Below are 14,454 nucleotides of genomic sequence, written 5' to 3' on the forward strand. Positions count from 1 at the left end.
TCTGTATCTTTGTCCCTCTTTACATCTTTGCTTGTCTTTATTTCCTTTCTTTCTGTCTCTCTACCTCTCTCTCTTTCTCGCAACCTCTCTCCTTATTTCTTTCTTTCTCTTTGTGTTTTTCTTTGATTTCTTCTTTCTCTCTCTATTTCTCGCTTCCTCTTCCTTTCTATCCACCTCTCTCTCTATTTCTTTCTCTCTCTTTCTCTTTCTGCCTTTCTTCCTATTCTTTCTCTCTGTATGCCTCTTTCTTTCTATGACTTGCTTTACTCTCTACACTCCTTCCGTTCCTCCTCACCCTCACCTCATCATCCTCACGTCCCTTTCGAACCCGCTTGCTATACTATACTATAAAAGGCTATGTTACGCTCTGCTAGCGTATGTGGATAGCCGAGTGGTTACGATGCTCGCCTTCGGATCGTTGGTACGTCGGTTCGAATCCCGCCTCGTCAAGAAATTTCATTCGACAGAATTTTTTGTTTCGTTTTCTTTCTCTCTCTCTCTCTCTCTCTCTCTGCACGCGTTCTCCCACCCATCAGAGTTATCAGCAAGCGATGATATCACGCTAATGCTGCACGTCTGCATTATATCGAGAAATAAAAAGTTGTATCTTTGTTCTAATTCCATGTTTCCGCGCCTATAGTACAATATTTTATGACAGCGGGAAAGCAGGTGAGTGTAGGAACGGAATCTCCAGCGAAGCCAGTGAGCTTGCGTTCAGAAGGCGATGAAAAATGTGCTTGGATGAGAAATGTACTTCCTAAATTGTTTGTATCGTTACTTGATGTTTACTCTTTGTTATAGCATATAGGACATTTCCACATCTTTTTCTGCTTAAAAGGGCCATATATTTACTCGTAATATTTCTCCTGCGTAATCACTGTTTCTGTGTATGTATCGTAAGTGTCTTGATGCCCTCTTCTTAGCTTTGCATGCTATATGATCTAGTTCATTATCTCTGTTCCTAAATTATTCTGTGTGATGTGCTACTGCGTGCGAGTTGCTGCACCTTTACATTGTAATTTCGTTATTACTTTACAACTGACTGTAGTTCCAGTCAAACTATGTGCTGGAATCCCAGTCAGGCGTGTTTCTTTCGCCTTTAGTTCTAGCGAAATGGCAATTACGTGAGTCAATGCACTGCCAAAAAAAAAAATAATAATAATAAGTGCGTTTCATCGGTATCACACAAAAACGTAGTGTTTCTCGACTATAACCTTTAGCGAAGCAAGATGTTTCTCTTCGGTGCCCAGATGGCTCCTGTGGTAAAGAGAGAAGCCATCCAAGTATCGTCGTTGACCTCCACGGTACACCCGAGGGCAAGCCAAGAGGCGAGAGAAGTTGAGCTGCGAAAGGTCGTGCATTTCGCAAGGAAGGGCATCAAGGAGCACAGGTGGCAGAGCTGGTGGTCATGGAACAGTGAGTGTGACAACGTGGTTTCGTTAGCATGTGCTAAGCAAGTTATCGTCACATATATATTGTCATCATCTCTGAAGTTGCGCAGTGTGTAGACACTACGCGGGCCAAGGAAACAGAACACAGGGTGTTTTGTGCTGAACGTCGTGTCTTCTGTTTCCCTGGCCCACCTAGCGTCTACTTAGCGAAACTTCAATGATGAATGAACACCTTCAAGCACGCCTTTTGGGTCTACTCACTGTATACTGAATAGACCTACAAATTCTTCATGGAAATGATTCACGGAAGTGATAAAATAAGCAAACTCTAGTTTTACCTGCACTATTTCAAACGTTATCTACATGCTGAATGTTGTTGTCGCAAACAGTACATTGGCGAAACAGGACAGCCTGTTAATATTCGATTAAATGGCCATCGAGGACATGGCGAAGAAATTATGGAAAGCAGATGACACAGCATGCTTATGTGGCAGGTCACAGCTTCGATGATCATATGTTACATACTTTAGCCAAACTTCCGGTCCCCGAGAGGCAGAAAACGTAACGAGTCGTACCTTATTCACGAGTTTAATACTCTCCAGCCAATGGGTATAAAGCTCGCCAAGGTGGCTCTTGAAAATATCCGATATGGTAGATACACAACGAAAACCTGTCAGATTTAAGCATTTCTTTTTGGAATTTCTAACAGCTCTGATCACCGTTGAATTATCATTATCACTTGGTGCTTAAGTTTCACAACCGTGATTAAGCAAAATACCCATCTCCAGTTCTACACTTTTGACGCGAACCCCCCATTCCTCCCTTCCCTTTTTTCTTTACTCTCTGCTTCCTCTTTTGTTTGCTCGCTTGCTTCCGCACGCCGGACCGTCTTTCTCACCCACGCCACGTTCTCACTTGCCCTCTCCTCCTCCTTGTTTGGGTTAGAGGAGGGGGTTCGACACATGCACATACACGCACTAAGGTAGGCAGTTGCAGTCTTGAAGAAGTCAAGACGGCTTGCGAAATCAACACTTCTTGCGCAAAATTTTCTCAGACAACGGACGAGACATCGGACGAGTCTCGTCCGTTGTCTGAGAAAATTTTGCACAAGAAGTGTTCATCATGGAGTACCAACTAGCTCGAACCCACACCTTGTTAGGCTTACGAAACGTTGGCTCCAGCGACAGCCTGGGCTTAAAAAACTTTCATCTTTTCAAGCTTCCATCCTCCCCTGAACTTCTACTAGTTATATACTGTCCTTTTAGTTGGGTGGACCCGTTGAAAAGTAAGCGGGACGTAACCGCACTATGTCGCCTGTAAGTCTGGGCTGTGCTAAGTTCGCTGCTGCTGCTTGTAAGCCCAGGATATGCTTTAGCAGAAATCCACGATAGACAACTGACAACTCCCCCCCCCCCCCCCCCCACTGCACACATTTTGGTTCCTTAGCATCATATCCGTGAGATTGGACGAAGTTCCAATTTTACCGCTTGACCTTCAGGCGTGTGCAAGACGCCACCCGCAGCCGCATTTAGATAGTGTAGCAGAGTGTTCGAGGTAGATATGTCTGCTGGGGAAGCAATATACCCTATACCCATGTACTGGCTCAATACCCTAATATACTAAGACGTATAGACCCCCTTGTTCACAAGAAACGAAAACTTAGTATGTTGGAATTGCAAAAATTTGGTATTGTAGTCCCAAGGCCTTGCATTGCTGCATTCTTGAGATTGGTTTTTTTATAGAGCGAATTCTCTTTATTTGGGGGCATATTTCCTTTCCTCGTAGCGAAATACGTCGGTTATTTGTACAACACGCAATCGGGTGTCTGGACGAAAATTGCGGTGTTTGGATTGAAGAGACATTGAATTTCCAGTTAGTCTAAGTCCACGGAACACATCGTATGTAAGAGACGACGAGTGGCTATAAGGACTGGGTACATTCTTTTTCGTGGATGTGCAAGTTTCGTGCAAATTAGGGGAGGTTTCATAGAGTTTGTTGAAATTTCATTTCATTGAGCCACTCTTCCCAGGATGCAATCGTCGGATAATATATGTAAGACTAGTACTGCTCCTCGCTTCCACGACCGATTAATAATCTCTATCTGTGTATAAATGAGCCTTATTTCCTTTGTGATCTCATGCAGCCAAATCATTTTAAGAGCAAAGCAGTTAAAACTGTTTGAACAGTTATAAAGTGCGAAAGATTTCCATGTAACGTAGGCGTCCTCAGTTTGTATTAGATGGACATCGAATTGAATAAATACCGTCAAAGCCATGGTACCACTTAGCATATTATCCTTTGTAAGTACAATAAACGCACTATAATATAAAACAGGCTTAGGTGGAAAAGAACTTCTCGCTGTTTCCTAGTAAGTAATTGCCAGGGAGCCATCTTTTACAGCTCCTTAAAACATCCTTCTTATGAAACGACACGCTGCAGGTGAACGGCAGTACCTCGAGAAGGAAAAGAAGCCAAAGCCACAGCCGGCTGCTAGCGAGAGCCAGTCACACGTCAGCAAAAAGGCTACAGGCGTCAAGAACGAGAAGCCGGCCCAGACCGTGGAGGACGACTTCAAGATCTCCTACCGCTGCGAGTCGTGCGACACGTTGTTCCCGAAGAAGCACGACCTGGAGTGGCACCTGCGCGAGCACACGGGGGTGCGCCCTCTGCCATGCGGCCTGTGCCCCATGAAGTTCCTCAACGGACGTCTGCTGGCCGCCCACCACACCAGACATCACGGGCTGGGCTCCAAGTGGAAACGCTGTGGTGCCGACTGAAGGCCCACTCAAACTTGCTTTGGATTAGTGATCCAATCGCTATGACAGGCGCCATTAAACCGATACAATCCAGCGCTCTAATAAAATGTCACTAGCGTATGCTTTGTCCCTTGTTACACGTTTGTTTTGTTACCAATCCTGCCGACGGACAGTTCAACAATCGTCATAGCTACGCCTTATTTCGTTGATATTTCCGTTTCAGAGAATATTTCTGGCGCCAAAAGTAGGTATACGTTGCTGGAAAGAATTATTTTTTCTGTAGGTAATGGGCACTTCGATATCATTTCGTCCGCCCACTTATCTTTAATAAAGGAGCAAGTGTAGTGAAACCAAGCTGTGGCTGGTGTTTCTGTGAACATGCTGCTATACCAAGGTACGATAACAGGCATAACAGACTGTGGAAACGACATTTCAGTAGAATACGGTCGCACACAACAAAGATGCGGTGATTGATTGCTCAGCGACCGATTTTCGTTTAACTGACCGACGGAGCAAGCGCTTTTCTGTGTCTTATTTTCTTTCTTCCCTTTTTGTGTGCGTTGGGCGAAGTGTTAGAAGGGCTTCTTTAGGAATCGCGACGCGCTTGCTGCGATGACGCTCTGCTTGCGGGATAAGCTTTGCTGGCGAAGCACACGCGTTGTTTGAAACTTGAGATACGTTGTGTGTAAGACCTTTTGTCCGTATAATAATTCCAAAGGCTATAGGCCTAACTCTTTTTGACAGAAATGCACCCCCCACCAATTCTATTTAAATGAAACGGAACATTATAAAATCCCCGTAGTTCAGCAGGTCCCACGCATTGTGGGAATCAATTTCATGCGACGCAGTCGGTGAGTCGTATGCTGGGTTTTTTTTCCTCTTTGAGCCAAGTGCTACGAGGTGGATCGACGTCTTTGTGTAAATTGGGTACTTGTGCCCATATCGCGGTCTTACCAGACGCGCCGAGTACACTGACGTGTAAAACGTTGCTCATGGTCTGTCGTAATGTAGGCACTTTCCTTAGAGAAGAGACGTCGGCGTTATCGCCACCATGTGCATGTCACGTCGCGATGATGTGCATATCATAAGTAGCGGTGGTAGGCGTATTCGAGCAACGCTTGACTATAGCTTTCGGAGTCGTAGGTGTACATATGTAATGTTTACTGCATTCGTACAAAAGCGGATAGCCAGCAGCGGAACCTCATTTGGCGTTGTCGTAACATAATGTTTGTATTCGCAATGCCCACGAACTATAGGTGGCACGTTGCGCGATTCCAGATGGCTGCCGCATGAGGGTCCACCCGTCTGCTAGCATGGAGGCAGATACGCACGGCCCGTGCCGCTTCACCGGAGCACACAAAATGAGCTGCACTGAAATGTTTACCAGGCCCAAACACTTGCCCAACATCTTGGGAAGTGCAAAATGCTCGCCACTTCATTTATTGCCGCGGTGCGAAAGCTTATATTTCATCTCCGTGACCGCGCGTCAACGATGCGTTGTAAAATCCTCTGCATGCTACAGAAAACTACGTGAACTAGAATTGACGTACCAAATGTACGGCATCCCGAGGTACCTACCGAGCCTGCCTAACGTGTGTTTTTTTTTTTCTGAAGAGTTTTGATGCAGTGGTTTGGCTGTTGGTAAAACACCGTAGTGTCAAGCTGTAGGGCCTGAGTTCGATTTCCACTCGAACTGAGTGTTTCTTTAACACGAAAGTGTTTTATGCCGGGGTCCAGCCAGACTTTCATGACGTATTTCCGTCACGGAAATACGTCAGCAAAATGAACGCCATCAGATGGCAAAGAAAAAAAACTATCAGAAAAAGTTCCGTTGCCAGGAGTCGAACTCATGACATCTAGGTCCGCGACGATGGCCGGCGCGCGCTTAGCGCACTGAGCTACCGCCAAACACATAACGGAGGCTACATGAACGCGCCTTTTATCTTTCACAGTGCTATTGCACGGTTACATGAATTCTATGAGCTTCCTCTTTATAACAGGGCGGTGACATATGTGCCACCAGGCTCGAAAGAAAAAAAAAAGACGCGCCGTTGCTACGGCCATCCCATTCGGCGCGTTTCCAAAAAAAAAAAGTGTAATTTAGTCAACGCTTTAACACACCGGGAAGTGATGGCTTTAGCCGGAACTTCACTCATAGCATCCATCCATACCGAAAAATAGCTCTCCGACGCTCGTCTGGCTGTCGCACCGCGTTCCCCGCTCGACCTGTGAGAATTAACGGCCAGGCTTGAGGGAAGAAACGACGCGCGTAGCGTTTCTCTTCGCGTTTCACGAGGCTTTGAAGGAGTGCATATCGAGTATCACCATAGGCGTGCGCAGGGGGGGGGGGGGCAAGGGGGCGAGAAGGGGGGGGCGCAAAGTCAGCCCTATACATTGTAGGGGGGGCGGGAAGAGGGGCGCAAAGGCAGCCGCATACATTGACATAATAGGGAGGGGGGCGCTGCGACGAACCTTCGCCCCCCCCCCCTGAAGGGGAACCCTGCGCACGCTTATGAGTATCACTGTTTGTTACGTGCTTGTTGATGCTATCTTTGCGTGGGATTCACCATATGCGGTGTCCACGTATATGTTAAGAACTTGAGCTACCGCAAGGGTTAAATCATGATCATGGGCATTAGGCGTCGGTATGGAGATGTGCCACTAAGTGTCAAGGTGAGTGCGTCCACATCAAGCGGTGCTATATATGTCAAACAAGAGTACACATTGTACAAACTCTCATATATCACTACACAATAAGGACTACTTCCTGTGACGACTCGTTTCACTTTCGTGTTAAACCGACACCTATGACAGAGGGATCAGCCATCTTTTTTTGTTATTGTTTATTTTTGCATCTACCTTGGTCAATCACAACCAACGACACCTGCGCCGACACCGAAACTTCCGCGACACCGGTTGCTCTGGGTATCGCGTTAATAACTTTCGTTTTATTCTGGAAAATAAAGAGAATGAATGAATGAATGAATGAATGAATGAATGAATGAATGAATGAATGAATGTATGAACTAACTAACGATGTGCCTGGCTAACTAGCTAAATAATATGAAAATTAATACATAAACAAATAATAGGGCAAATACTCTTCTTTGTTTCCACGGCCTGTAGTCGTGCTTTTAGCCGCTTTACAAACGCGACCATGCAAAGGTAACCCGCTGTTGCGTAACCAAGCTAAAGGACATGGTCAGCGCTGAAAGTCAGCGAGCAATGTACAAGCTTAAGTAAACCCCATGATCTAGCACTTCAAGACGGGAGAAACAGAGAACTGGAAATACTAGTACCGCTTCAAAGAGCGACGCGCACCACAAGCTCTTGTGTCGCTTATTCTATTCGTTATAAAATGTATTGAGTGCGTTCATTACCCTCTGCGGTTATTGAGGTTTAATGGGACAACTGAGCCACGTCCAGTTGGTATAGCAGCTAGTGATCTCAACCTTATCTATTTTCTACCTAAAGGTCACTTATAAGATGGAGCGTTACCAAGTTTTCCCAAGCCGCAGTTATGTTGGTCAAAATAGCGTACAGTCTCAATGCAGGCGCAGGTGCCGAGCTCACGCAGTCATCCAGTGCAGCTTATGCGGAGTGATTGTCGGCGAGCTAATAGTGGCTGCGCATTCGATTGTTCACTCAAGGGCCGGCACTTGTCACGATGGCATGGTGGCCACCGTAACGATGGAAGACGTGTGACGGCCTTCACAGAGATAGATGGTACCTCGTCGGGGAACGTCGCACTCTATTTGATAAAATTCTAGCCACTTCAACGCCGCGACAATTGTTGGGTGCCCTTTCTTCAGGCATTGCATCTCGCTTCTAAGTTTGGGCGAAGTTTGCACGCAGGATTTCTTCGTTGTTTCTTTGTTCTTCAGGTTCAACCATGAGGCTCCCGCGCGGCAATGTATGCTCATTCATGGCCACGCTGGAACGCTGCGGTAGCGTTCCAGAGCGGCCGTGGCCCATTGCACCCGCCCCCTCGCCCAAATCGCGTATTCCTATCGCGGCTGCACAAAAAAGCAGGTAGTGTAATCATCATCATCATTTCGAACATCACCATCATCAATGAGCAACGTCACCATCATTTCGAGCATCGTCGTCATTATCATTCGACCTTCATCATGATCATATGGCATCATCATCATTTCGTACATCAACATCATTTCGTTTTAGTTATTTTTTTGTTCACTCCCCCTCTACTCACGTGAAGTGCGTGACGACTATAACTACTACTACTACTACTACTACTACTACTACTACTACTACTACTACTACTACTACTACTACTACTAGTAGTAGTACTAGTACTACAACCACTACTAGTACTACTACTACTACCACCATTACAATGACGACGACGGCACATAGTAGACTAAGACAGCTTCGCTGCTAAAAAAGGCAATATTTGGAACTAACCAAAGCCAAATTGACCAGATACGGCTGTGTACGTCATTGCAACAAATTTGGTGAAGCGGTAGCGGCTCAATTGCGGCTATAATTGCGTTATTAACAACCCTTAAGTAGGACCTCGTGTATCGATCATGCGTTTATGGTTATTGTATAATCAGGTAAATACTGCAGAAGCAGGACCTGAGAAGGTTTCGGCGCACACTGGGGGCCACGTTATCTTTAAACGAAGTATGCTGAAGAGCCACGCTGATCATCAGTATTCTATATGATTTGTGACAACCAGGCCGTAATGAAAGCTTTGAAGACCAGCCAGCACAACGAAACGTTGTCTGTGCTCGTACTGTAAGTCGAGGCGTGGCCTCCGCGATCAGCTCCGGCAGCGCGCCTGGGGGAGCTAATCGCGGAGGCCACGATCGTGGACAGCGCGATTTCATAAACATAAAGAGCGCGCGTTAAGATGACGCGCCTTCTGTATCGCAGCACCAGCCTCGCCGTACCTGCGCCGTTTGCTGCGGAGAACGGTAGCGCCGCCAGCGGTATGCGCGCCAGCGTCCAGGGTGTGGCGCGTCGATGCCCTCACTGCGCGGAAAACGCGGACGCGTCCCGCGCCTTCCCTCAAACCGGAGCTGGCGCTGGTTCCGTTTCCAGACGCTGTGCATTCCCCTGCGGAGGAGGCAGCAGCTTTTGTATCCCCGACATCTTCAGCGAAGCACATCTACGTTGGACGACACCGAGCCTTCTCAAGTACGCTCTCTAGTAAAGGTACGCAATCCTTTGTATAAATAACATCAGTAAACTTAGTATTTAGTTGTTTAAGATGCAGCCTCCAACATTTCGGTATGTTTAGCTCTGTGTAACGTCGGGCCGGAATGGAACTCCAAAGTGTTCTAGGCATCTTGAATGTTGGCCTATGAGCGTTATTCCTTGTTACCTCTCAGTAGAAATTTCTTTTCAATTTTGCTCTGTAGTGTTGAGTGCATCATTCCCATATGAGCAACCTTGTTCCTAGCTTTCGTATAAGCTATACGGATGCAACTTATTGACATTTGGTTGAAAAAACTTTGTGCATAATCACAATATATTCCATAGCATGGCACATTGCACTCTGAGACGTTCGTCATATTTTTTAAAGAAATGATTGATATACCGCTGGCGTTGTGTTTTAACTTTCATCAGAACCTACGTCTGGGACATTCCCTCTTCCTAGAGTAAAAATTCGTAGCACACTAACTCGTTCAACTTTTTTTTCTAAGCACTGAAGTGTGTGTCATCACCATGCAGCAGAATTTCATATTTTCATGTTTTTGTTTTGACGTCAGGTGAGAGTTTTGTGCGCGTTCATAATGACGTGACACCCGGACGTATGCGCAATTGCTTGCACAATGTCAGTACAGTGGTGTCGTTGCGCTGACAGGAAACACGCGTACAACAAAATTCAAGCACACGAGTTTGCACGAGTTCTGAAACAGTCGATTTGCACGCTACTGCTAATGCGAACATTTTATATATATATATTGCACCGGGCACCGTTCATTCCCTGGCCCACACCTTCGGAAGACAGTGGGAGCTCCGTGAAGAACGATGGGAAGTTCTGCTTGCGCCATACTATCAAGGAGGTATACCTACAGCTCCGACTCGACCCGCGTCTTTACCCTCCTCCTCATCCATCGCTCACTCTGCTAGAGGCTCGAATTCTAAGGCACATCCAAATGAATTGCCTGATCACCCCCTCTCGCCTTTTTCTTTATAAATATAGATCGGACACCTGCTGTCCCAATTCCCCACCTACATATGCAGACCTGTCACACTGCCTTTTCTACTGCCCAACTGCTCAGCAATCCAGCTCTTACCCTCCCCCTTCCCTTTCCATCACCACCTGGCTCGACTGGATCGGCGCCGAAGGGGAAGAACAGCGTCGACTGAACGTGCAGGTGGTCGAAATGCTCGGCCTATGAATTGTGCTGAATAAAAGTCTACTACTACTACTACTACTACTACTACTACTACTACTACTACTACTACTACTACTACTACTACTACTACTACTACTACTACTACTACTACTACTTCTGCTACTACTACTACTATACATTATTGTCCCCCATATCGCGACGTCGGTGCGGAATAGGAAGTGTTCCGGTTCGGGAGATTCCTAGCGTTACATAACGAGTTAATTCGTAAAAAATTTGATTATTTACAGGGAACAATTCCTCTCCGAGAAATTAATTTCCGAATTAGTGAAACTTAACGAATTTCGTCCGGATTATTTTCCTCTCAATATCTACAGTCGGTTACAACCTATAGTCGCGTATACAACTATAGAAGTCCGCGGCATTTTCTCCACAAAGACGGAGGCACACAAGCCTGTACCAATAGACTCGCACTCCAGACTGACGTCATGAGCCGGATGGCTGGTGGCCCCGCCTTCGGAGAACATTGCCGAGTGCATGACCGGCACTATTTCTTCAATCGCAAAGAGGATTGGCTGCTGCGCTTCGGTCGTCTGGGCGGAGCCTCTCTGGACTTTTTAAGTTGTATCCGACTGTAAGAATAAATATAGGCTCCGCCCCCAGAACAGCGGTGCGCCTGCCAATCATGAGTGCAAGACAGTCGTGCTCGGTGGGTTCCGTACTAACAGTAAGTAGTTTTTCGCTGCTAATGTAAACGCTGCGGAAGTGAAAAATAAAAGGTCGCGCTCCCTACTTAAAATGTTACGTTCGGGTGACCAGAATTTTCCTGAAATCACGCAGGCCGGTGAAGTTTTCGACCGAACACCATCGACGTGCACGTGGATGCGTATGGAAAAATCTCCCGCCTGAAATACGCGAAATGTGTTCGACGTCACCGAATGAGCAAACACGATTGGATATCGCATCTATGCGAATTCTTTCTGGGTGGGACAGCGACGGCCGGGGGCGGAGCTCGCGTTTACTCATAACTTCTGCAAGCGCGAAAAGACACGTAATACCACAAAGAACACAGGACAAGTGCTACTTTCGACTGAGATTTTAATGGGTGGTAACACCAAATATATAGGTGTAGCGAGCAGAAAGGAAAGGGGGGAGAACTAGACGACAAAAAGAACAATCGAAAAGAGACATACTATTACAGTGCGGCGTCTACTCGTGCTAACTCGTGTCAAGAGCGTATGCGCAAGCACATACGCTCTTGACACGTGTTTATTCTTAGGCTGTAACCGACTATCATCATCATCATCAGCCTCTGACTGCACCCGCTGCAGGGCAAAGGCCTCTCCCAGTGTTCCGCCAATCAACCCGGTCCTATGCTTGCTGTTGCCATGTTATACGCGCAAACTTCTTAATCTCATCTGCCCACCTTAACTTTCTTTCTCCCCCTCGCGCGTTTGCCTTCTCTTGGAATCCAGTCGGTTACTCTTAATGAACAACGGTTACCTTGCCAACGCGCTACGTACCCTGCCCATGTCTATTTCTTCTTCATTTCGATTAAGGTGTCCTTAACACCCGCTTAACACCCGCTCGATTAAGGTGTCCTTAACACACTCTTGATGTTGGTCCTGGAACGCGACACGTCGAAGGATCGTCGAACATGATAGTATTCCAGCAAAGTGATCTTCTACAGCAATACGCAGCAAAGTGAGGTTAAATGACCACTACTTCTGCACTCAAGAAGCCTGCTACAACGTGCACACTGCGTTTCAAGCCCTTTAAAGAAACACGCGGTGCGTGACGCGCCTTCGGTTTGATGTGCACAATTGTACACACGGTGGCTGAAGGGGATAAAGGGGTATTCAGACGGGGGCAAATAATCGGGGGTTAAAGGCGGAGCCTAGTGACGTCAGCTCGCGAGGAGAAGTCTCCACAAATGTCCCCCACTCACACGGACGAGGCTGAACGGAGGGGGAGACCAGTGTTACTAGACTACTCTGGTGGCTTGCACCACCCGTTTGACGAGCTGCTGACGACGAGCTGCAGACAACCATGCATGCTGCCGACTGGACACCCACTGCCGCTCTCTGCAGGAGCAAGTGCAACAATGTGGCCAAACAAGACCCCGAAATTCCGCCATATCCCCCACCGCTGGGGCATCGTTGTCCTGTCGGGGAAAAGGTCCCCGTCTCCTCCGAGGAGTCGTGGGGGGTCGCGCCTACTCACTAATCCATGACGACGTAGTCACGTGATCCGCAATCCTCCCGTGTCCCCCGCCGATTTCTCCCTCATGTGAATAGTTCTCGAAAAGGTGAACTGGTCATTCGTGTTGACACAGGGAAGGGCAAGTTGGTCCGATCACGTGTGCAGGTATCTATATTTGGCTGTCTGCAAGTAGGCTGCCTGAGTTTTCCGCTGAGTTTAATTATTCCCCGCAGAGAGTTAATACTGGTTTCCCTCAGTGCAGTCATTATCATTAAGGTAATATTTCCCCAAGTCGCTTTACCTCACACTGCTCACACAAGTATCCACACTATAAATGACGGAGTACTAACGAACCTGGTTCGTTAACTCATCGAAACAAACGCTACATCGTTGCGTTAAGATATGAAATATAAGGTTGGCGAAATGCTTTAGTGCGAAACTATGTACGAAAATCTGTTAAGGGGTAGGTTGTTGCGCTGTTGAGTTCGAGTACGCGGATTCCACTGCCGGTCACATCGGCCGTACTCTATGGAGGCGAATTGCGAAACACCCGATAGTTAGACCTAAGTGCACTTTGAAGTGTTCAAAATCAATCCGGCGTTTTTCACTACGGCCTGCCTCATATCTAGGTTTCGCCTGTGAAATCCTACAAACTACAGTCGGTTACAATCTAAGAGTAAATAAGCTCCGCCCCAAGTACTCCGGCAAGCCTGTCATTCATTTGTGCAAGAGAATCGTGCTAGGTGGTCTCAGTTCTAACAATAAGTACTTTTTCGCTGCTAATGTAAATAGTACGCATATTATGAATGAAAAGTTCGTCGTCCCTGGTTAAATTGTTACGCCTTTCTGAGCAGTGAATTCGGAATCTTATCTAAAGTTTCTCAGGAAGTTGAAGTTTTTGTATGACAACTAGCGCCAAAAACATGTGCCTGCATGGGAAAGTCGCCTACCCGATGTACGCGGGATGTACTACGTAAAAAAGATCACAGTTTCGCCTCAAGGGCGAAGCAATGAATGCGATAGCAAGAAATTGGAACGAAAAGAACGCACAGGTATGCACAGGACGAGCGCGAACTGTCACAGTTGTTACCTCAAGTAGCCCCTACTTTGGCTCTTATAGGTAGCAGCTCACTCCTTTCGCAAACGCGGCCGCTGCAGCGAGCGAAGTGACCTTCGTGTGGTCTATAGCTTCAATGCAAATTTTGCGGTGATAGCACAAGACGTACAAAACTCCCCCTCAAGAGATAAGCGCGCGTGCACGGCCGACCGTACCATGTATGTCTAAGGTGCACATCCCAGCTCCGGAGAAACACTCCAGTGTTTCAGAATCAGGGACCCAAGAAATTTGCGAGCCGCCAGGACGCAAGCGCAGAACGCAAGCCACTCTCAGATTCTTGCGCTCGCGTTGTCCCAAGACTCAGTAGCACCCTTCTTTGGGCGGCGAACAAAACCGGAGAGCACGCGACCTCAAGAAAAGAAAATAAAGACGGTGCTTCGCTGGATTTACTGTGACCCGGATAGAGACCAGCAAGACAGTATTTTCAAGAAAGCATGACCTGGTTTATCGAGGTAGAAAAAAACAAAAGAATGTGTTCCTTCATGGTTGGCTAGGGTCGAACCCCTGCTTATACTATGAGGAAATTTTAAATCGTAATGTTGTTCATGCAGTGGTTGACGGTAGATGTGTGCTTACATGTTTGTTGTGTCTTTTAACACAATCCTGTTCTCCACGTTTGTGTGACGTTCCCGAATGTCTAATTATCTAAGAAAGCGCGC

General features: G+C 46.9%; 1 protein-coding gene across 1 annotated transcript in view; it reads left to right on the forward strand.

Moving 5' to 3' along the window:
• Window positions 1-2,698: 2,698 nt before the first annotated feature.
• The window catches only part of LOC119372171 (zinc finger protein 808-like), a 28,917-nt gene continuing 17,161 nt past the window's right edge, over window positions 2,699-14,454 (forward strand). The window contains exons 1-2 of the mRNA XM_049420129.1: window positions 2,699-2,744; window positions 3,831-4,030. Of these exons, the coding sequence (XP_049276086.1) occupies window positions 2,699-2,744; window positions 3,831-4,030 (246 nt within the window). The remainder of the gene's footprint in view (window positions 2,745-3,830; window positions 4,031-14,454) is intronic.

The sequence above is a fragment of the Rhipicephalus sanguineus genome, chromosome 10 (assembly GCF_013339695.2).
Source record: "Rhipicephalus sanguineus isolate Rsan-2018 chromosome 10, BIME_Rsan_1.4, whole genome shotgun sequence".
Taxonomy (NCBI): domain Eukaryota; kingdom Metazoa; phylum Arthropoda; class Arachnida; order Ixodida; family Ixodidae; genus Rhipicephalus; species Rhipicephalus sanguineus.